At 37.3% G+C, this 24,445-nt stretch overlaps 1 protein-coding gene across 1 annotated transcript in view; it reads left to right on the forward strand.

Annotated features, from left to right (window-relative positions):
- The first annotated feature begins 13,944 nt into the window (after window positions 1-13,944).
- The window catches only part of CRISPLD1 (cysteine rich secretory protein LCCL domain containing 1), a 46,661-nt gene continuing 36,160 nt past the window's right edge, over window positions 13,945-24,445 (forward strand). Inside the window, exons 1-3 of the mRNA XM_010388016.2 lie at window positions 13,945-13,992; window positions 14,419-14,610; window positions 15,607-15,926. Coding sequence (XP_010386318.1) covers window positions 15,669-15,926 — 258 coding nt within the window. The 5' untranslated portion in view covers window positions 13,945-13,992; window positions 14,419-14,610; window positions 15,607-15,668. The remainder of the gene's footprint in view (window positions 13,993-14,418; window positions 14,611-15,606; window positions 15,927-24,445) is intronic.

Consider the following 24,445-nt stretch of genomic DNA (forward strand, 5'->3'; position numbering starts at 1 on the left):
CTTGGGTTCAAGCAATTCTTGTGCCTCAGTCTCCCGAGTAGCTGGGATTACAGACACTCACAAACACACCTGGTTAAGTTTTGTATTTTTGGTAGAGATGGTGTTTCACCATGTTGGGCAGGCTGGTTTCAAACTCCTGACCTCAACCTGTCCCCCCAACTCAGTCCTCCAAAGTGCTGGGATTACAAGCGTGAGCCACTGTGCTGGGCCCCTAATAAACACCCTTTCATGTGTACAAACATCCTAATAGTTCTGTCCCTCTGGAGAACCAGTCTGTAATTCATCTGTAGTCAAGTATTGGTAAAGTACATTATATTTAGCATCACATTTGACCCTTACAACACCACTCTGCAGGTGTTACTGGATCTCTTTTAGAGATGGGTAAACTAAGACTCAGAGAGCTCATGTAACTTTTTGAGTCCATAAGAGTATATATGGCAAAGCTTGGACTGGACTTCTTGTCTGAATGCACACCACTGCCTTCCCTCTGCACCACAGATGCTGCTTGCTAGTCCTTCCCTAGGTTCATCATTAGATGTAGCTGATAGGATGCCTTGACAGAAAATGTTCTTGTGACATATCAAGTCTAGGTTCTAATTCCGACTGCCTCTATTGCTAGCTTTGAGCAAGTCAATTAATGGCTCCCACTTTGTTTCATTGTATGATAAATGGAATAATAATCATTACCCCAATTTGGTTTGAGTATTTATAGATATACTAGGACATGAGTTTTCGGAGGAGACTACTAAAGGGTAGTGGTAAGAAGGCTGAAGAGGATGCGCAATCTAACAGTTATACTCATGGTTTAGATCTCTCTGTCTCTCTGTGTCTGTCTCTCAATTTAAAAGGTATCTGATGCAGACAAAGCTTCTTTGTCACTGTCTCCACTGTTTATATTCCTCTGTCACTCTATTATCCTTCCTAAAGGCAACCTCCAGTTTATGCTGATGTATATTTGTCTCTTCCATGTGTTATAGTTCATTTACTCGTATACAACTGTCTATAAGTAATGGGATGTGCTTTGCAGATTCCCAGCATATGGCAAGTCCCAGTAATGTCAGAATGGGAGTCTATATTTCTATACATCCTGGCCAGAAACTGATATTGCTATTCATTATTTTAATTTTAATTTCTCTCATTACTAACGAAGTAGTACATTTCATAAGTTTGTTGCCATTCAATTTTCTCCTTCTATTCTTTGACCAATTTCACCTGTTGGGTCATTTGTGTTTTGCTTAATGATTTTTGAGGTACCTTGCTGATTGTGAATACAAACCTGTCATTGATATGTTATCTTTTGATCTTTTATTATTTTAATCTGTGGTTTGTCTTTCAATTTTGTTTTTGATTTCTTTTATTATACCAAAGCTATTTATTTTTATCATTGCTAAATGTATCATTTTATTTGGAGTATTGTGGTTTTTTCATCTTGTTTAAGAAATTATTTTGTTTCCTAATAGTAAAAAGATAATTCTTCCTACATTAATCCTACAAGTTTTCAGCACTCTTTAATGGAATTGGTATTATTTTTACTTGTGGTATGAAATAAATCTGCAAATCTGTTTTTCCACAATGAAGGCAATTACTCGTAGCACCGTTTAAGAATGGATTAGTCTACTACTTTAAAAAAAATGCCACATCTATTATATGCCAAGCAGGTAGAGAGAATATTGTTAATAAAATGCAGCCAACCACATGAGACAGTATTGGCTATTTTTTCTTCAGGTCACACTGTAAGCACCTTTAGCTACCATCTTTAATTGTGCAGAAATCATCATGGGATGCTATCTACAGAGTGGCTTCCTGCCAACTTACTGGTGCATTCTTAACTTGTTGAACACTTCAAAGGGCAATAAACTTCTCTAAAAAGACACATGAAAATGATCTGGTTGATCATGGTGCTCAGTTATGGATTTGATTCCTTTAAAAAGCTGATCTTGGAGAAATAGAGTCTTAGAAAACCTGCTGGAAGTGTCCCTTAATAAAAGAAATTCCACCAAACTTTGTCAACCATGGTACAATCTGTGGTATAGGCACTCTTTTCCTAATAACTTATCATTCTGTGTCTTGACCAAAGGAGAAGACCTCATTCAAGTGACCTACTTTTGTTAATGACTTTGTTTTCTACTTTTTCCAAAATCAAAAATTCAAAAATCTTCTGAATGTGCAACTAGAATCCTTTCATTTCTTCAAAGTTTGTCCAGGTCAATCATAGAAAGGATGAGAGTTGGTGTCTTTCTAGAAGGACTTTGTCCTGTTTTGGCCTCAGAGGTTGTAAAGAATATGACTTTGATATATGGAAAGAATTGAAATCAGATCATACATTATAAAAATTTTACCTCCATAAACTAGAATCAATAAAAAACAATTAAAATATATGTGGCAATCTTCCACCTAGATAGAGCAATGGGGTGGAAGCCATTGGGTCCAGTTTTATAATCAGACAGTTGAATCATTCATCTCATCAAAAGCTGCATTTCCCTGGTGATTTTTTCCTTCTTTCCCTTTGTTCTATTAGCATCTGTGGCAGGGGAAGCAGTTGGTCTTGATAGTGGTCAAAAGACCATCACTCTGTCAAGACTCCTGAGAACCCCATCTCAGGCAGCTTCAGGAACTAATCCACAAATTTCATCCAAAGTAGTGTAACAATTCCATTGGAAGCCCAATCAAGTGGAAGGTTCTTTCATTAGAGTTCTAAATACTCAACTTTTAGATGCAATAAATACAAAGTTAATTGGCTGAATTTTATTTTAAACTTATTTTTCTATTTAGAAAAGGAATAATTTAGCTCTAAAAACATAGAAAAGAACATAGACAATATCCATGAGTTTTGAGTCCTCCATTCTTTTGAATTCATTAAGTTATATTGGTTAAACTATGATTCTATCAGACTTGAGTCCAGAAACAAAGGTTATTTCTTGTACTGGAAATCTTGAAATAGCAATGAAATAGAAAGAAAATAGTGTTGGTGAAGCTGGCAAAATAGGTGGAAATAATTCCTCAGAATATGGAACCAATGTTGTTAGTTGTCCTTAGCAGGCATGATGGACTTCAGGTTTGTCGTAATTAAATGCATGTAATAATGAAATTGATATCTTAAGCGCATTTTATTTTTTCAGATATTATCTCCTGTGGTTAAACTTCAAGACTAGACCAACCTTTGGCTTTCACTATTCTCTCATAGTTATGAAAGACATGATCTTTACATTTGAGAACAGAGCGAGTCAAAGCAAATTTGACACTTTCTTGGCAGAAACCTCTTAAAATTGGGGCAGTTTTAATTTTAAAAATTGACAATATTGTGCCAATAATTTGGCTTAGTGAATTTTATACATGAATGTAGTCGTGAATTTTTTTACTTGTGCTTGCTTACTTTTCCACAAACATGAGTAAAGAAAATTTTCTTTTAATATACCTTTTATCTATAATTGTACTAATAATAATTCAAAGTTGCTCCTTTTTATAATCATCCAAGTCTTTTGCCGTGTTTTTGTAAAATGGATGAGTAAGTGAAAACTAAATTGATGAATAAAATACATTTCTAGAGGTTTGTTGAAACTCTCTGCAGGTATTTTCATGGTGCTGATTACCAATGAAAAGCAACCAAAGTCATGTAGACTTATGAATCAGTAAGACATAATTACTGAGTATTCATGAAATACCAAGACAGAGCTGCCTCTGTCTAAGGATATTACATTCTCCCTTAGACGGCCACAGTAGTACAGTGACGCCAGGGTTATGCCACAAACTGAAGATCAGTAGCAAGGTATATTTTACCAAATTAAGTAGCTAAAAACCTTTTTTCAGCAAAAGATTTTTAGTTCAACAGATTTTTAAGATATAAACTTGTTAGTATTAAAAGTAAAGTGGACCATCACAAACAAAAATTTGTCTTTTAAGATAGCAAGAGAGAGGGATTGTGGATAGAATAGTAAAAGGGGTAACAGTAAAAGAAAGAGTATATTATATGACTTTATATTCTTTTCCTTCATGTTTGCATTTCTTTAATTCTATTCCTATCCCTTGGTTTAACAAAGTGAGCCAAGGGCAGACTTTAAACAAATGGTGAGAAACCAGAAGTGGAACAGGAAAACTGGTTTGATAAAGGCAATTTTTTCAATATGTGGGACCAGCACTTCATCTTATTAATAGATGGTCTGTGAGTTGAATTGTTACTAACAGATAAGCTATTAATTTAAAATAGAAATCGAATCTATCTTATGGGATTTGCAGAAGTAATGGTTTTTCTTACATGCTCCTTTCCAGATGTTCTTTTTATAACTACAGGCAATCTTAATTTTCAAATGTTCCAAATGTATAATTAAAGTTACCATTTCACCTCAATTTAAAGTATTAAATATTGAATAAACTTGGACAGGCTGCTGCTTTGGCAAACCAAGAAATGTGTCTTGAATTCTTCCGATTCTTTCTTCACCCATTCTGTCTGCCATCTGGCTATAAGCCACTCTTCACTTCTCAAAACACACACACCTACTTCTTCCTTCCTGGCACAAGCATGACCCTATGTTTTAGAACATGAATTCCTTTATATAATATTGTTCAGGGCAGAAAGGCTTTGTACTTCATTTTTCCTTTTCTATTATCAAGAAATATGTCTTACCTTGGATTTGAGACTATGTGCTTTGTGTTGTTCGTCTTCAGTCAAGTGAATGTGCCTTTTTGTACCACCAGATCCTTCCAAACTCAAGAATCCCACTTAGTTTGAACCACTATTTCAAGGCCGTTTTTCAAAAAATCATGTGGCTTATTTCTTAAAATGTGATGTTAGCTTATGATTTTATGACAATAAAAGTTGTCCAAAGTTAAGTCACTCATGAGGGTATTAGCCATTAGTAAGATTTAGAAACTTCAAAACAGACTACTCGGCCTGCATCTTCTCTATTAGTTTGCTTTAGTTTGCTATTTCTTATTTACTGTTCCCTGCTTCCAAGATCATTTTTATATTTTCAAAATATACTTGTTCCTGAAAAACAAAGGATCGAAGGTGAGACAGGCTTGGTAGCAAGAAGAGGGAGGGTATGGCAAGCACAGGAGCTTTGAGGAAAAGGTTTATCATCAAACTGTGTTCAGACTATTCACAATAGCAAAGACATGGAATCAACCTAAATGCCCATCAATGGTAGACTGGATAAAGAAAATGTGCTACATATACACTATGGAATACTATGCAGCCATAAAAAAGAGCAAGGTCATGTCCTTTGCAGGAACATGGTTGGAGCTGGAGGCCATTATCCTTAGCAAACTAACACAGGAACAGAAAACCAAATACTGCATGTTCTCATTTATAAGTGGGAGCTAATTGATGAGAAAACATGGACACATAGAGGAAAACAACAGACACTGGATCCAGTAGGAGCATGGAGGATGGGAGGAGGGAAAGGATCAGGAAAAATAACTAATGGGTACTAGCCTTAATTCCTGGGTAATGAAATAATCCGTACAATAAACTCTCATGACACAAGTTTACCTATATAATAAACCTGCACATATATCCTCAAACTTAAAAATTAAATGAGCAAACAAAAATAAATTCTGTTCAGGTCACAATCTCTGTGAACCTCAATAATATTTATTTCACACAGTTTTTATAAGATTGGTACATTAAATATGAAAGTATCAGTCTTTTGATGTGATAGTTTTGTTCAACAGACATTAAAATATTAATGTTTCGGCCTGGCGTGGTGGCTCACAGCTGTAATCCCAGCACTTGGGGAGGCTAAGGCAGGTGGATCACCTGAGGTTGGGAGTTCAAGACCAGTCTGGCCAACAAGGTGAAACCCCATCTCTACTAAAAATTTAAAAACTAGCCAGGTGTGGTGGTGAGCTCCTGTAAGCCCAGCTACTCGGGAAGCTGAGGCAGCAGAATCACTGGAATCTGGGAGGCAGAGGTTGCAGTGAGCTGAGATCACATCACTGCACTCCAGCCTGGATGACAGAGTGAGACTCCAGAAGGACTTACAGAAACATCTGTTGGGCATTCATGTCTGTTTGTGCAACTGACAGCTCTAGATACTCTGGGTATTACACATTATATGAATTTATCAAACAAAATATCTCATGTATCCCATAAATATGTACAATTATTGTGTGTGTATCAATAAAAAAGGAGTAATTTACCTTTTAGACAGAAGCAAATCTTAAATAACAATTATCACTTTATCACTGCAGTTTACTTACTGTTTATCTGATCTAGTCAGTGAGAGGAGAGTAAAAATACAGGGATCAATAATGAAAGAAACCCAGTAATACATTAACAAAAAATTTTGGGGGCTTATAGAAACATTTACTTGGTATTTGTATATCTGGCAGATTGGCTGCAGTCTTGGCTGGCCTCAGCAGGACTACGTTTAGACTCTAGGGTTTAGGTCAATTCAGACATACTCAAACCAAAGAGCAACAGCTACCTGGGTATGCTGTTCTGATGGCAGGGGGTAGAAGTTCAAAGAGGGCTGGCAGAAATCTCCATGCCCCCAAATCTTAGCTTGATATAGGCACTCTGTCACTCCTACCCACATTCTATTTAGCAAGGCAAGTCACATGGCCCAGCCCAAAGTCAGTGGCAGGAGAAAGAAGATTTGTAGGCAAATAATTTGATTTATCACTACATGGAATATACTTAGTTATCAATAAATGGTGCTTTTAAAAAAACGAAAACAAAAACAAAGCCACTTCCTTGACTAATTGCATTTTTTGCACCTAAATTCTAGCAAGTACATATTAAATTTAACGTTGTTTATTATGACTTTAGATAGCTAAAAAATATTTTAAACAAAATAGTATATATTTTACTGATCCTAATATCTGGATCACAGGTGTCATTAAAACTTCCACTTAGAGGAGTTTTTTAAGTCTAAAAGACATGTTCTTCCTGTTGAACTTTGCTTTCTTTGAGTATTTGAGGATATGTGTAGATTTTATGTTGTGGGTAGAATACTTCTATATGAGGATGATTAGGAGTTATTGGAAGATTTAGGATTTGGGATGAAACTTGAAAGGAAGGAGAAGAGAGAGACAGGCAGCAATTGAGAGAAGTTATAATTTGGGGAATAATTTGGTCAAATGACACAAGGACAAAAATATTTAGAGGCAGGGAGGTGCCAAGCATGGGTACCCGAGTTAAGAGCACAGCATGAAGCAAGGTGGAAGCAAAAGCAAAAGGCACCTTCTGTGAACAATGCAATCACACATAATAGAGGTTATGAATGTTTTAGATTTGTATGTGAAAACTGGTTATTTAAGCATATATTCTATCTTTGTGCTCAGTTTATTGTTTATCAAGTCATTATTTAACAAAACTTTTGTTTTTTATTTTATCGTATTCCATTTTTTTTTTAAACGGAAAGCATTTCTAAATCTGTGTTAATTCTTGGGCTTATTCTCAGGAGACTAGTTAGACGTGACATTACAAATAAAAAGTTGCATATTTTCTTCTGTATTTCCCGTGTTTTCCCTACAACTTATCTAATTAATTTTTTAAATCTCCCCTTCACTGTCTAGTGAAATAATGAATTTCACATTGAAATGCTACATACATAGGCACACACATACTATTTTTAATGTATTTATTTGTATGTATTTGCTGAACCCAGGGATTTTAATTGTTTCAACTCTGTAAAATATGACTCTTTAAATTACCATTAAAAATGGGCTGCAAAGTTTTTGCCAACTAGTTCCTCATGGGCTAACTAACAACAATTGAGAAAGCTTTCATCCTCCTCATATTAGGATGAAAAGCCTGTCTCTGACGTTAATTCTGTAGATAAAAGGGTGAATACTTTTCCTTTTACAATGCTTGACTTTCAACTGCCCCTCCTGGTAAACCTGAAAGACAACCTCGAAGCCAGGCACATTGAGCAGCACTTCTACAGGTCTAGAGAAATAAGAAATCAGGCAAAAGATGAAGCTGCAGCTAGATTTCTCATGCCACCCTGAAATACTTCTTTAATTTTAAAGCTTTTTAGTATTATCCACTATTCTGGATATTGTGTGATATAAAGAAATTAAAATACAGTGCTTCAATCTAGACAAACAGTTTTATATTAGTGAAGTGCTCTTTTTAGTTTTACATCTATGTCTCCTGCTCTGACTTACGACATTCTTACGATACTCAGATGCTAACACTCTGAATACGCCGGATTTTCATATAAGGGATAAAGAGATTTCTGGAAATATAAACCAGGAATTGATAAAGCATACATAGTAGAACATCAGTTAAACAGCATCATTCTGAAATAAAATTCTTAATGAATATTTGAGTCCTCTCTCTAGAAAACATTTTCCTGTGGATGTTAGGAAGAGTATATTGAAAGGGGTGAATGGTCTAGAAATGGATTGCATTTCTCTCTCTCCTTCTTTAAAAGAAATATTTACATATATACACTTGAATCTTAGTGAATGTCTGGGGCAGTACTTCTTAACTGCTTACTGAAAAGCCGTTCGTGGTAGTGGCTCTGCAGATATTGTAGGGAGCAATTATGCTATGTCTGGTACATCCGGGGACATGTGTGTACTTTTCTAAGAAATAATAAATATTCCAAAATTCCAAATTTATTTGTTCATTAAACACACATGGCAAGAAATACAAAGATCATATCATCATAATCTCTTTTTGCAAGGAGATTTTAGCATTGTGGGAGAAAAACAAGTATATGAATAGCTACAATTTACAGAATAGAAAGTGATTAGATTTAGAGAAATGAGAAGTACCAGAAAAATAAAATGGCTGACTAGAACAATTAACATCTTTGCAATGGGGATGGTAAGGCTGTGCATACTCAGAAAAAATACACGGAAGAGATTTCAAGCTGTGAAAACAGTATCAAGAAAAGCACAGAAACACATAGAGAAATTATTGACATTTCTTTCAGATGTACAGAGGACAGTAAAACTGCAGAAGAAAATTAAAAATGAATTATTACTTTTAGTGATTGAAGATGAGTCAAACTTCAAAGAACAGAGGACAAAGTGGGTGTGCAAATGTAAAAATAAGCTTAAAATTACTACTTTCCACAATCAAGAAATAAGGAGTTTTCGGATTATGGCATTAATATAGGCCTCAGCAGTAATACACTTTTTTCTTTTTAAAACTTTTATAGATTTAGGGGACACGAGTGTAGTTTTGTTACATGGATATATTGTGTAGTGGCGAAGTCATCCGGATAGTGAACATTGTACCCAATAGGTAATTTTCCATCCCAGACCCTCCTCCCACCCTCCCACCTTTCTGAGTCTCCAGTGTCTATTATTCCACTCTGTATGTCCATGTGTCCCCACTGCTTATCTCCGTCTTATAAGTGAGGACATGTAGTATTTGACTTTCCGTTTCTGAGCTATTTCACTTAGGATAATGGCCTCCAGTTTCATCTATGTTTCAGCAGTTATATTTTTAAATAATCCAATTGAAACATCATAATAATTCTAGATTTAAAGAATGATGGCATTTTTTTCTGTCTCTTATTTCTGGAACTTGAATGTTCTCCAGAACAAATTCATGAATTTTTTAATAGTGATGACAAGAAATGTAAGCTTTACATATAATCATTGTAATCTTAAATTATTCCTTCTTCACATTATGACACAAAAACCTATTTCAGACAGATCAAAGATCTAACTGTAAAATGTAAAATAATAATGCTAGAAGATAACACAGGAGACTTTTCTTCATGATTCCAGGATAAACAAATATTTCTGTAAAGGTCCTACAGAGCACTAGTCATAAAGGAAAAGACTGATAAACTGGACTTCATTAAAATTAGGACATTCTGTTCATCAGTAGATAGGATTAATAAACTGAAAAGGCAAAGCAAGGAGAGAAATAATAAATGTATGATATACTTTATGTCTAAAAAGGACATATACCAAAAACAAAACAAAAAAACTTAAAAATTAATAATAAGAAGGTACACAACCTAGTTTATCTACTTGAGTTGTACAGAAGCATACCTTAGATCCCAGTAGTTCTACTCTAAACTACATAGCCAATTTTTCAAAAAGTGTAAATATGTGCACAAAAAGACATGTATGAGATTGTTCTTAGCAGTACTATTTTTAATAGTCCTAAACTGAAAGCAATCCTAATATTCAATAACAGAATGGACGAATAAATTGTAGTATGTTCAACAAAGAAAAAGCACAGAAGTACATATAGAAATTACTGACTTTTTTTCCAGCTGCATAGACCGAAGCAAGGGTAGTGAAAAAAAAAAAAAAAACATAAAAATGAAATTTTAAAGTTGTTTTTATTTATTTATTTTTTATTTTATTTTATTTTATTTTATTTGAGACGGAGTCTTCCTCTGTCACCCAGGTTGGAGTGCAATGGCACAATCTCAGCTCACTGCAACCTGTACCTCTGAGGTTCAAGTGATTCTCCTGCCTCAGCCTCCCAAGTAGCTGGGATTACAGGGGCTCGCCAACACGCCTGGTTCTTTTTTTAATTTTTAATTTTTAGTTTTTAGTTTTAGTAGAGATGGAGTTTCACCATGTTGGCCAGGTGGGTCACGAACTCCTGACCTCAAATTATCTACCCGCCTCAACCTCCTAAAGTGCTGAGATTACAGTCATGAACCACTGCACCTTGCCAAAGTTTTTTTTTTTTTTTTTTTAATTGGCCATATAGTTATTGTATATACAGCTACATACAACAACAGGAATAGATTTCACAAACATATTGAAATAAAAGAAAACAGACAAAAAAGAAGCCAGACAATGGGATTATTACAGACCACAAACTCTTTGGCTTCCAATGTGATTAAAGTTAATACGGGCCAAACAGATTTCCCAGATAAGACTTTTATTTGGGGCTTGTGCTTGAGTGTAAGGGAGACAGCAGAAGCAAAAGAATCCTCCAGCTGACTCCCTGAAAAAGCTGGTATGGATTTTTTAATCAGACAGATCAAGAGAACTGACATCATGTGTAAGAAGTTATGCAGGCTAGGTTGGGCAAACCTTGTGAGGGGTACCAGATGCAGGTCAGCATCTGTGGTTGTGATGGTTATCTTGAATAATGGGGCCATCTGGAGGTCTGGCCAGAGGCAACAAGGATGCAAATCAATTTTTCAGCATTCCTTCCTGAGATGGGACACTCCACAACCTTGATTCCGTATTTGGGTCTTCTAAGGCCAGTTTCTGGACTTAAATAACATTTACCCTATTCAATTACTTTCTACTTACTGTTATGTTTTAAGTGCTTTCGTGCATTAACTCACCTTAATACAAAAGTAACAGATGAGATAGCTACTATTATTTCCCTTTAAAGAGAAAGGATCCAGGGCTGTACAAAGTCCAATGACTAATGGCACTTCATGAATGTAATTTAGGCAGCTTAATTTAAATTCCATGTTTTAAAACATTGCCCTACACTGATTCTATCTCCTAACGCAACAGGAATTCTATTCTTACACCTCCCCAATAGAGGATGTACTTAACGAAAAAAGTGGTAATAGAACAGACATGGAGTCATGAAATTATACAGTGAACAAAATGTCTCTATATACCCACTTTTGCAAGTTCAGGGATAGGAAAACACATAAGAATAGATTTAAAGATAACTATGCACATAAGCAGAAAATAATAGCCACATGGAGAAAATACGATATTGACAGAAAAATGTATCTCTTTGTAGAAATGTATCTGTTAGAACGCTTTGTGGTGCACACAACCGAATACCCAAGTCACTGTGATTTAAACATTCATTATTTATTTTAGCAAGAAAAATGGAAGATAGGTGTTGTGGTGATTGGTCAATGGCAGGGGAGTCAGGTACAGTTGTCTTTCTGTTTGGCCAGGGTAATGGGTTTCTGCCCTCAGGCTTGTGTCTGTCTTCATTGCAAAGTAAGAGCTGCATCTTTCAGTTTCACAGACTTACACATTGGTACCTAAAGAGACATTTTCTCTTTTTGCATCTTTTTTTTTTTTTTTTTTTTTATCACAGAAGAAAACCTTTGCCAACCCTCCTCCTTACCCCCAAGTCTTTCTTTCAACAGCTAGGGTTGCATGACATGCCCATGCTAAATCAGTCACTGGTGGCAGGGATAGATTGTGATGACTGGCTTTGACTAATCAACATTCGCCTCCTGAAGATGCCAGTTTGACAGCATGTGAGAGGGTGGATACCCCCAGTAAATTGGAGGCTATGGGCTTGGAAGGAAGAAAGGGGTGGAAGGCTAGTTGTTGGTTAGGCAACCACCAGTGTTTGCCACAAGAAAGTAGTAATGCTAAAAACAACCAGGGCTTTACAAGTAACAGCCTTAGCCACAAACCAAAGTGCCACTTTTACATGAATTCTGTGTGAAGAAGACATTTTCTTATGTCTACACACAGATTTCTCAACAAATAAAAAATGTGAACAGTATCATCTTTGAGTATTCAAGAATATTGTGTTTGATTTTACTGTTCCAAATGGCATTTCCGACATATATACTCAATCAGGAATGACCAGATGTATTATTGAAATGCTAAAGTTAACATGATGAATGTTTAAATCACCTGCAGTACCCAAACTGGAAACCAAAAGAAATGCTGAGTCAAAGGATAATTTTTTCTCCTTGTTTAGAGAAAGATTTGGAATTAAAGTCTTAAAACAATTTTTATTTTCTTTAATGGAAGCCTTTAGGGTGTTAGATTCATACATCGTGTAAGAATGTTTATAACTGATATATTCAAGAGTCACAAATTCATTTAACTTCACTTCCCTATCAATTTAATTCCCTTCTTCCTAATTTGAATTCTCATTGCAAATGTTTCAAGTAATACTATTACTTTCAATGGCTCTTTATTCAACATTCAGTATACTTTTCAATGCCACATGAAGATTGTAGTATAAAAAGAGTTTTCATCTGCTGTAACAAATGAGTTATTTTAGTCTAAACTTGGGAGGTTTTCTATCAGTTTCTAGGAGGGAAAGCCAATTTTCTCAACCCTGTACATGGAAATTATGAATAGCTATTAGGAAAATACAAAGTTAAGAACTTTGTTGTACTTAAAACTGCTATAAAATTGCAAAATTACACTTCCATAAAAGTCTTATGTGCATCAAAACTTTTCACCTTCTGCATCTTTCTAATGAGTGATGCTTCCCTTGTCTTTGTGACAGGAAGCAAGGTCTCACCTTCAGCTGAGGCTTACATTTGAGTTTTTAGGTTTGATAGATACGGTGTAGTTGAATGGTGGAAAGAGACAGGCAACAGCTTGGGATGATTTCAGTTATGACCACAATGTTGTACTTCATTTGATCATATGCTAGATACTCTAGCATTTAGAAAGAAGGAAAATTGAGATTATGATTCACCACATTAGGGAAGCAAACATAGATGGATTAAATAATTAAAAATAAAAATAAAAAACAGCCCCACACTCGGTAGAGTAAGCTGTTGTGAATTTAAAATTAGCAATTTTCTTACTCCAGATTACAACATGAACAAAGGAACGGCCTTTCTTTTCACTATCTATTCTGGTGTTTCAATTCCTGTCAACAATCCCTGATAAATTAACTAATGGCATCCTTTATATCAACTCCTTAAATGTATACATTATCAGAAAAAAAGTGCTATGGCCACCTTGAGAAGACAATGCCTCATATTTTATGAATAAAGAGGGTGTCTCAACTGTCAGGCCATTCTGAGTCACATATTGACCCCAAATTCTATTGAACATCTTCCCTACCTGGTCCTCATCAAGGATGCGGACCCCTGGGAAAAATAAAAGGAAAAGACTTTCTTTCTCCATTTCGTCCCCTATTTCCCCCCTTTGTGCCTCCAGGATTGAAGGTGTTAACCCCATCCTCCACCCACTCCATGCTCTCTGGGGCAGCCCCCTCCTCTGTAAGGACCCTGAAAGGCATTTCAGCGTATCAGCAGAAAGGAACTGAGTGGGAGGAGGATCACTGAACGCAGGGGAGCTGGCAGGGTTGACGGGGGTTGGGGCCCTCCTTGCACACATCTCCCACTGGGGGACCAGACCTTCCGGGCTCGGGTAAGGGGAGCCCAAAGCACGCCTACAAAGGCTGAGCGCCCTGGCTTCGCTGCGTCCCAGAGAAGCAGGGCGGGCTGCTTCTCGCGGCTCTGGCGGGCCTCTGGCCAAGGCTGGCTGGAGGTGGGGGTGGGCGAGGAGGGGCGCTGAAGTCACGTGCCCGCGCTGGGGCCGCAATAAATGCTCTGGAGCGCGAGGGAGCGACGAAAGCGCTCGGCGCCTGGTTCTGCGCGCACCGGCTGCACCCAGCAAGAGCAAGAGGTCGCCTCCAGCCTCCGCCGCCGAGCCTTGCTCGTGTCCCCGCCGGTCGCTCCTGCAGATAATGCTCAGAGACTCTGGGGCGCCCACCCTGGCAAACTAACGAAGCAGCTCCCTTGTCACCCCAACTGCAGGTCTAATTTTGGACGCTTTGCCTGCCACTTCTTCCAGGTTGAGGGAGCCGAAGAGGCGGAGGCTCGCGTATTCCTGCAGTCAGAGCCCACGTCGCCCCCCGGACGCGCGGTGCTCGGCCCCTTCCCGAGGGGGCTCTCGGTCTGCGGTTCGGTGTGAAGGCTCTGGGTGGCTGCAGAGGCCGGCCGTCCGGTTTGGCTCAGCTCTGCCAGGAAACTTCACACTGGAGAGGTAAGGGCGATTCTAAAACGCATCGCTGGGTCGTCAAGCTGCCACCCTTTCCTATCTCCCTTTTCCTTCTGAAACTGCACTTAAAAAAAAAAAAAAAAAGCCTACTGGTACAGAGTGGTTAGGCTCGAGGGGTGGGTGGGCTACTCGGAAAGCAGCGACGATAGAGAATAGCGGGAGCTCCAGTTCTTGTAAGTGACTTTGTTGGTTTCACCTCCTTTCTCTGTCGCGCGCTTTCCATTTGAATTCAGAGAACAGTGTGTGCCTTCACACTTGAGACGAAAAGCTCTCAAGTTGCCGGGGAGCTGCTGACTTCTTCGGGTGCGGGCCACAGATTAGTCACAAACTTTCCAGGAAATACTGAGTTCTTGACCTGAGCCTGAATAAGAAGAAAGTTACCCGAGGGACCCAAACCGTTCATTTGCAGTAGTTCACGGGGCCCCCTAGATGTACTCTTGGATGCATATATGAATAGCCTTTTGTATTTCTTTGAAACATTCACTCTCAATTTTAGAATGCTGTGGACGTTTTGAGTGTCTGTGCAACAGAGATGGGCCACTGGAATAATTCCAAATAAAATATTAACACCTTAAAACTCTTCACAGAGAAACATGAACCTCTAGATTGAAATCAAACATTCTAGGTAGATATAACATCTTTTGCAGAATATGTGTAATGTATAGCCACTTACAGTCTTGCAATTCACATAGTATTTTCAAACTTTGACTCTTCTAGGCTACTTTTGCCTTTTACTTTTGGCCTCAGGGGTATTATCTTGGATAATACAGTTTTCTATTTTGTGGAAACTGCATTGTGAAAAGTCCTCTGGAAGAAAAAAAATGGGTTGGAGATAAGTTATTTCAAAATGTGGGTGTCCATTTTCTGTTGTTAGATAGATCAAACTGACACACTTCCTTTGTAACTATTGTTTTGCTCGTGTTATTAGAAAATTCATATCTGCCGGTATTTTCATCTTAATCACATGACATGTCGTTATAGCCAAAAGGAGTGGAAGAGCCTGTCTTGGAGATTTTCCTGGGGAAATCCTGAGGTCATTCATTATGAAGTGTACCGCGCGGGAGTGGCTCAGAGTAACCACAGTGCTATTCATGGCTAGAGCAATTCCAGCCATGGTGGTTCCTAATGCCACTTTATTGGAGAAACTTTTGGAAAAGTACATGGATGAGGATGGTGAGTGGTGGACAGCCAAACAACGAGGGAAAAGGGCCATCACAGACAATGACATGCAGAGTATTTTGGACCTTCATAATAAATTACGAAGTCAGGTGTATCCAACAGCTTCTAATATGGAGTATATGGTAAGGACATTTTTCAAGTGGTATGTACGAAAGAAATGTTGATTCATGCTTTCAGTCAGCAGTCCTCATGCTGTTCTTTACTCTTTAATCATTTGTTTTATATGAAGATTTTATATGTTTTAAGAAAAGATTTTCTTTGAGGGTATTTTCCTCTACGTATTCATTTATTAATAATGTTCCTCTTGTTTCTAAGAGCTCTTGACATTTCAGAGTAGGACTAAATGCCTTTAGATGCAATGTTCCTACTAAGTGCTGTAAATTCTACTCTTACCAGGAAGGTTAATATAGTGAAAATGGAAAACAGCTGGTATATTTGCTGTTAATTGACTTAACTGAAAATTTACTTTCTAATTCCTGATAGAACCTTTTTATGAATGGTGGATCTGAAAATGGACTAATAATTGGAAGAAACTTTCTGGATTGCTGGTATATATAGTTTCTAATGGGTCTTTGTTTCTTATAAACATGTAAATGACATTGTAAAAGATACATTTTTATGGTTGCTTTATGTTAAACAGTGCTTTGGCAATGGCTTTTTTCTCCCCTTGGATTTATTATTTGTGAACTTGAAGCATGAAAATAAGCCTGGGCAAAGGATTAATTTAAAATATACAACTTATCCTTAACAACCTTATGTTTACTCTGAGTAAATTTGTAACTTTAAGGGACAGAATTACTTCTTTAAGACTACTAGCATGTAACTTATGAGTATACTGCCATTTCATACCTTAAACATTTAGAAAACTTCAAAAATCAGTTATTATATTCCTTCCATGAATGAGGAATGCACTAGCAAAGCCTGATAACAAATAGTTGTTGGTGATGGCAAAACTTACTTAACAAACGTTGGAAATGGCATTTTCATTGCAGTTAATTTTCATACATTAGTTTTTTTCTGCATTTACCTTAGTTTTGGTGGATATTCTTTATTTGGATAATTTTCATGAAGCATGGAAGTTCTGAGTTCCTATTGCCCATTATAAAGTATGGCATTACACTATTTTAACTTTTGCCAGAAAAAAATTATTTTACCCTAAAGAAAGTAGGTGGCACTCAAGAGAACTAATCAGGGATTAAAAATTGAGACTCAGGAATGAGGCTGTCTGGATTAAACTTCTGGCACTGACACCCTCTAGCTATGTGACATTGGGCATTTGCTAATTTCTCTCTACTTCAATTTCCTGGTGTCTAGCATTATATATTCACCTCAAAGGATTATTGTGAAGATAAAAGGAGAAAACCTGGACACAGTTTAGCTCATTATCAAACATACTTCAAGATCTCAGTAAATGTTACCAAGACATGTATAACTAACTTTATGTTTCCTTATATGGTTTAAATATAATATCTAAGGAAATTGCCAGCTCTTCTCACAATACTGTGCAGGACATGACATCTGTCATGTCTCATATTTCTGCTTCTTGTATAGTGTTTGTCTCAAGTGAAAAATTCTATGACTTCTTCATCCGTGAGACTTCAAACAGAGTGGCCAGTTCTGGAGCCTTTCCAACTAGGCTAGTGAATGCTTATTCCATGTGAATAGGTATTCAGCTGCTTTTTACTTAAGGAAGAACTTGGGAGTTCAAACCCACAAAATGCAATCTGAGAATATTTGTGTGTGTTTTAAGTGATATGGAAATCATGGAAGAACAGTTCTGTGTTGTTCTCATGTCTGGCTTCCAAAAATAATAATAATAATAATAACTGCCTATTGTATGATATCTGGTCTTGGATGTTTATATGAGTTTCTTTTTAGTTTCACTGGTTTCAGTCTGTCCTTGAAATGTAGATTCAGAAACCAGCCAGGGTTTATTTTGTGTTGCCCTTAGATACTATTAGCACTGGAACTGTGTCTTGGCCATTAACTGATCTGCAGAGAAGTGCATTGCCCAACTGTAATACACATTTTCTAGAGTACACATTTAAGGTGAAGTCTAAAATACTATTTTATTTGAAATACTGTTGATTTAGGCATTTTATAACAATGTAAATGAGATGTAGATCATTCTTATGAAAATCCAATTTATTCAAATCATTATTTAAAATGTATTTATTCTGAGAAAACAAACCTTTAAACTGGCTAAAGGGCTATTTCCTGTAAAATCTGCAATGTCCTATGATAAGTACTACTGGTTTTGGCCCCTTATACCCTATGTGTCTGTCATTTCATGTTAAATGTTTGAATAACCAGTTACCTTATTTATACTTGGTGCATATTTTAGTTAACTCTTTGTCCTTAAACCTATGGGAGCCAGGCCGTGTCCAGACATTATTAATGTTACATTTCTACCCCTACTCTTTTACTCATTTAACTTTTAGGTTTAAAAATTGAGTCTGGGCTGGATGCAGTGGTTCACGCCTGTAATTCCAACACTTGAGGAGAGAGGTGGGAGGATCACCTGAGGTCAGGAGTTCTAGACCAGCCTGGCCAACATTGTGAAACCCCATCTCTACTAAAAATACAAAAAATTAGCCAAGCATGGTGGCATGCACCTGTAATTCCAGCTACTTGAGAGGTTGAGGCGCCGGAAACGCTTGAACCCGGGAGGGGAACATTGTAGTGAGCTGAGATCACGCCACCGCACTCCAGCCTGGGTGACAGAGTGAGACAGTGCCTTAAAACAAACAAGCAAGCAAACAAACAAACAAAAAACTTGAGTCTGGAAAGTTTATTTTCTTTTAAAGAGCTTTAGGTGTTGATTGAGAATAAAGAAATAGACTCATTTGGAAATTTGCTTGTAAGCAAGGACAAAGAATTCTTTGTTCATGTCTGTGAGTAATGCCAGAGGAGCACAGAACAAATGGAACATTTCTAATTTTGAGTGCTAATCAGTGAATGAGATGAGGTATATATTGTTTCTGAAGGTGGTCAGAAACGTGAATCGTAGGAAAGAGTTGAGGGTATATGTCAATTAGAGGAAGAGGAAGAGAAAAATGCAGGGTGGCAGGAATTGGCAGGCTGGTTGTAGGGAACTGGAAGCAGATTAAGTTCATGGAAGCAGATTAGTTGATGAAAGCACAGACCTTGTGGCAGAGTCAGGATGGGGAGAAATAAGTTATTGGTGATAGAAACCAGTAATCCTAAGGAAGGAGATTACCTACATTTAATTTGGGGTAAATGGAGAAACTGGAACTTTTAGGTCATTCAGTGATACTGTTGCTGAAGTGGCAGTGGGTTTTGGAGGAAAAAGTATTGGCTTTGGACCTAGATTTCAGCAGGTTCACATTTTGCTTCTGCTGCTTATTGGCACGTGAACCCTGATAGTCAGCAAGCATTCTAGGCGTTGTTCTTCTCATTGGCAAAATAAATGAAAGAATATAAACCTTATATGTTTATTGGCCATTTTTATGTTTTGCTTTTTTTTTTTTGGAAAAATGTCTGTTCATGTCCTTTGCACACTTTTTAGTGGGGTTGTTTTTTTCTCATTGAGTTGAGTTCCTTATAGATTCCAGATACCAGTCCTTTGTCAGATGCATAGTTTACAAATATTCTCTTCCATTCTATAGGTTGTCTGTTTACTCTGTGGTTATTTCTTGCTGCGCAGAAGCTTTTTACTTTAAGCACCATTGGTCTATTTTTGTTAGTTGCATTTGCTTTTGAGGTGTTTGTCATAAATTATTTGCCTAGGCCAATGTCTAGAAGAGTTTTCCCTGGGTTTTCTTGTATAGTTTTTATAGTTTCAGGTCTTACATGTAAATACTAATTCATAAATCATACAATATCACTCAGCCATAAAAAAGAATGAAATCATGTCTTTTGCAGCAATGTGAATGGGACTGGAGATCATTATCTTAAGTGAAATAACTCAGAAACAGAAAGTCAAATCCCGTATGTTCTCACTTACATGTGGGAGTTTAAATACTATGTGCACATGGATATAGGAAGTGAATTAATAAACGCTGGAGACTTGGAAAGGTAGCAAGGGTGGCAAGAGATGAGAAATTATGTAATGTGTATGTTACATTATGTAATATATGTAATCATGTAATGTGTATATTGTACACTATTTGGGTGGTAGTTACACTAAAAGTGCAGACTTCATCACTACACAATATATCAATGTAACAAAACTGCACTTACACTCCTTAAGTCTATTAAAAAAAAAAAGAATACAAACCTGACAGGTTGTAATGAGATAAGACACTTGCTACTGTGGAACAGCTTTGCTTTCTTCAAGCATTTGCATTATGTGTTTTAAGACTGCATTGCTTGGTTCTTCCATGTCCCCATGCATGCTCTTGTTTCCTACACATCTCTGAAAAGTTTGTTTCCCAAGTTTTCACTTCTGTCCTTTTCCCTTTCTACAGGGACTTCTGTACTCCTTTGACTTTAAATATACTGTATTTGTGGCTCCATATTCTGTATCTCCAGCTGACAGCGCTCTCTTTGAGCTTCATTTGAGCTTCATTTTTGTATTTCCTACTGCCTATTGGACCATCTCCATGTAATATTATTACACAGACATAATACTGCACACTGCAAGTGTCAAAAAACAAACAAACAAACAAAAAACAAAAAAAAACCTGCCTTATCCTTTTCCTCCACCCTCACCTGCCAGCCTCTTTGTTGATGATGAATATCACTAACATCTTCTCAGTACTTTCTAAGAAACATACAAAAAAAAAAAAAATACCCAGAAAATTGGTCACATTCTTAACTTTTTACCACACATTTCCATATATCATGCACACACAAACATCAATACACCATTACTTGCCAAATTGTGTAGATTCTGTCTCAAATGTCTTTTGAATCCCTCTCTTCTATTTCATTCTAATCTTTGCACTTTTCATACCTACACTGGTACCACAGCTTCCCACCCAGCAGACTATACCAGTCTGTTCTGTTCCTCCTTTCTTTTTTTTTTTTTTTTTGAGACTAAATCTCGCTCTGTCTGCCAGACTGAAGGGCAGTGGCACAATCTCAGCTCAGTGCAACCTCCGCCTCCAAAATGTAAGCGATTCTCCTGCTTCAGCCTCCCAGGTAGCTAAGATTACAGGTGCACATCACCATTCCCACCTAATTTTTATATTTTTAATAGAGATGGAGTTTCACCACATTGGGCAGGCTGGTCTCAAACTCCTAGTCAGAAGTGATCTGCCCACCTTGGCCTCCAACAGTGCTGGCATTACAGGCATGAGCCACCATGCCAGTCTTTGTACCTACTTTATTTCTAATTTAGCTCACTGTCCTCACCATTGGTAAAGGTGAGTTTTCCCTCAAACCAGTCTGTGCTGGTTGCTTAGTTGCACAACAGTTCTGTTGACTTCTGGCTGCTCACAATTTAAAGCCCACCATGATTAGCTTATAAACGGAAGCATGTTATCCAATCTGCCCCAGAGCGGTCAACTCCCTTCTGTTTATTTGAACCTGTGTTCCCATTTAATTACTCAGTGTTCTTGAAGATGGGCATACCTCCTCATGCCCTCGTGCTGGGCTGGAGTGCAGTGGCACTGTCTTGGCTTATTGCATGTCTGCCTCCCAGGCTCAAGAGATTCTTCTGCCTCAGCCTCCCGAGTAGCTGGGATTGCGGGCGTGTGTCACTTCGCCTGGCTAATTTTTGTATTTTTAGTAAAGATGGGGCTTCACTATGTTGGCTAGGCTGGTCTCGAACTCGTGACCTCAGGTGATCCACCCGCCTCAACTTCCCAAAATGCTGGACAGGTGTGAACCACCGGGCGCGACCATAAACTCTTACTTTTCCCTCAAAACAGCTTAAACTTTGTCTTTCCTATAAAGCTCCCTCTGGTCTCGCCATTCCACTGCTGCATTCCTATTTATTTAAGCCTATTTATAGTATTAAAGCCTATTTTTTTTTTTGCAGTGAAATATCATACTTGTTTTCCCTTCTAAGACTGAATTACTAGAAGGATAAGTATCATACATTATTTATCCTTGTAACTAAGCTTGGTGGATAGAAGGGCTACTCGGTAAACATTTGTTGATAGAATATTGTTGCTCAATAAATACTTGTTGAATGAGGGGATGGATGGATGAATAGGTAAGATTATATGAAACAAATATGGAGGACAGGTAAGACAGAGAAATTAAAATAATAAAAGTTCTGGAAGGTAGAATATCACCAAAACCAGAGATATCGATGTGGGAAATTGGAAACACTTGAGAAAAAGGTATAAATGCTTCAAATAATTCAGGATTTTTTCTCTAGTTTTTCAAATTTTCATGAGCTGCTAAAAATTGTTGTATAACACAGAGCTACTAAACTGTTAGTAAATGTGTTGAAATGTTGTGGAATTTAAATAATAAAACAGGTTAATGAGTCTTTACCCCTTATTGCATATTTTTAACATAGTCTGTAAAATATTATAGATGAAGTTCGAAATAGTTTGTTACTATACAAAGTGTACCTAAATGTAGAATGTACTTTAGCAACCAGGGAGGGCAGGTGACCTAAAAAGGACACATGGGTCAACTATGTAAACTGTTTCTTGCTGTTATTGCTGTTATCCTGTTTTTTTGAGAAGTGTTGGCAGACACTCTGCTGGGGAGTTGATTGCTATGCATGCCTCCTCTCCCCTCATGTATTGGAGAGGCTATGGGCAGAACCTTCACATGAATGACACTTTTCTAACTGTAAAATGAAACACATCTGAATACCTCTCCTTTCGCTAGTGAACCAGAACCCAAGGGCCAAATAACTGGTGGTACTTTCAGTCCTGGGTGTATGTTGATGCAAACAATGTCTTGGTTTCAATTGGTTACTTATGTTCTTTCTAAGGCCATGCTTAAAATTAGAAATTATGTTTTGGTTTTTTCCTTCTGTGCTTCAGTACAGAAGATAACTCCAGAAACTGGACATGAGACAACCTAGTTTGTTGAACAGGGTAATGCTAATCTGGAATATGCAAAAGTGATCTTTAGCTTGTGAATTGCTTCATTTACTCTCATAAATTCACATTTTCTAACATATTTGCTATCAGCGATATATGTCCAGAACAAATGTAGATTAAGAAATGATGGCTTTATGACTTACTTACTCATAGCTTGTGTCCTAATCTTGGTACAAGTGCCAGGAATTCATTGCAATAAATATTTTATTGCAATTAAGATTTAATGGCAATTAAGGTTACTGCAATTCTTGAATCCTAAAATAATAGTTTTCTCTCTGTATAGTGTTGCTTGACTGGTCATTTTCAAAAATGAAATATTTTTATATCTTTGACATATGGTATCTACATACACCTAAAGGTATATGAAATTTCTGTTTATTTAAAGAATATCATTATTACTTAAAATTACTAAAGTTCCCTTATTCTGAATTTAAAATAGCTTATTTAATTTTCCTAAAGTGTTTTTGCTTTAATAGTAGTATTGAGATACAATAAAGTTGTTTTAAGTATCATTTTCTACAGAATTTTAAAGTTTACAAAACCTTATTTTGAATATTTTTAAGACTTCGAACTTTAAAGTGAGTGTATTTTTCTTTTTGAAGATTGCACCATAGATGACAATACCTATAGAAAGAAAAGTGACATTACAACCCAGTTCTATTCTCCCTTAAATATTAGCAACATATCTATGGGTTTAGAAAGACAAGAGAAGAAAAGTAGTTCCAATAGGAGAATGGAACATCCAGAGCCTGAGATATACCACAACATTTTGGAATTGTACTTTTATTCATTCCTTTATTCAGCAAGTATTGGGAGTTTACTAAATCCCAGGCACTATCTAGGGTCCTAGTATAAACAGAACAAATGTTCTTCCTTGCATGGAATAGATGCGAGTCTCCAGACAGCCAGGGTGCCCATGTGGCAGACAGAGGGAGTATGAGGAGTGTGGTAGGAGATGAGGTTACAGATTTAACTGGGGAAGAGATGCAGATCATCGTAAAAACTCTTTCTTTTAGCTGAATGATAAGAAGCCATTTGAGGCATTTCGACATATGAATAGCATGACCTTCCTTACATTTAATCAGAATCATTCTGGCTTTGTTGAGAACATACTTTAGGCAGTGCGAAGAGGAGCACAGCTGTGAACAGGAAGACAAGGCAATTGCAGTAATCGTACAATAGTTGATGGTGGCTAGGAGTGGGGTGACAGCCATGAAGGTAGTAAGAAATGGAAAGAGTATGAATATAAATCCCTATGTGATCATAAAATTAATCTTGGAAAATTCAAGGAGGCCTTGTTGCAAGATGAATGAAATTGACTTGGCTGGCCAGCCAGCCAGTAGGCTGGGATTTCCTGCATTTGATGCAAGATCTAAATCCATCCAAGCCTTGGCTGCCGTGTTTTGAAAACTGATGGCAGTTTCCCCTCTGGTTTGAATATCAGTGGAGAAGATTCTGGATCCTTCAACTTGCAAGGACTTCTGGAATGGTTGCAGAGATTCCAGAAATCACTGGTTACCCATTTTACCCACACAATTTCAAGAGATTAGAGGAGGCAGAACCCAACCTCTGCCTCCTCCCTTCCTGGAATAGATACACCTGCTGTTTCCTCACCTAGTCTGCCTTCCCTCTCAAAACTCAGTCTCCTTCCTCCCTCCATAAAAACA

This window comes from Rhinopithecus roxellana, chromosome 9, assembly GCF_007565055.1.
Source record: "Rhinopithecus roxellana isolate Shanxi Qingling chromosome 9, ASM756505v1, whole genome shotgun sequence".
Lineage (NCBI taxonomy): Eukaryota > Metazoa > Chordata > Mammalia > Primates > Cercopithecidae > Rhinopithecus > Rhinopithecus roxellana.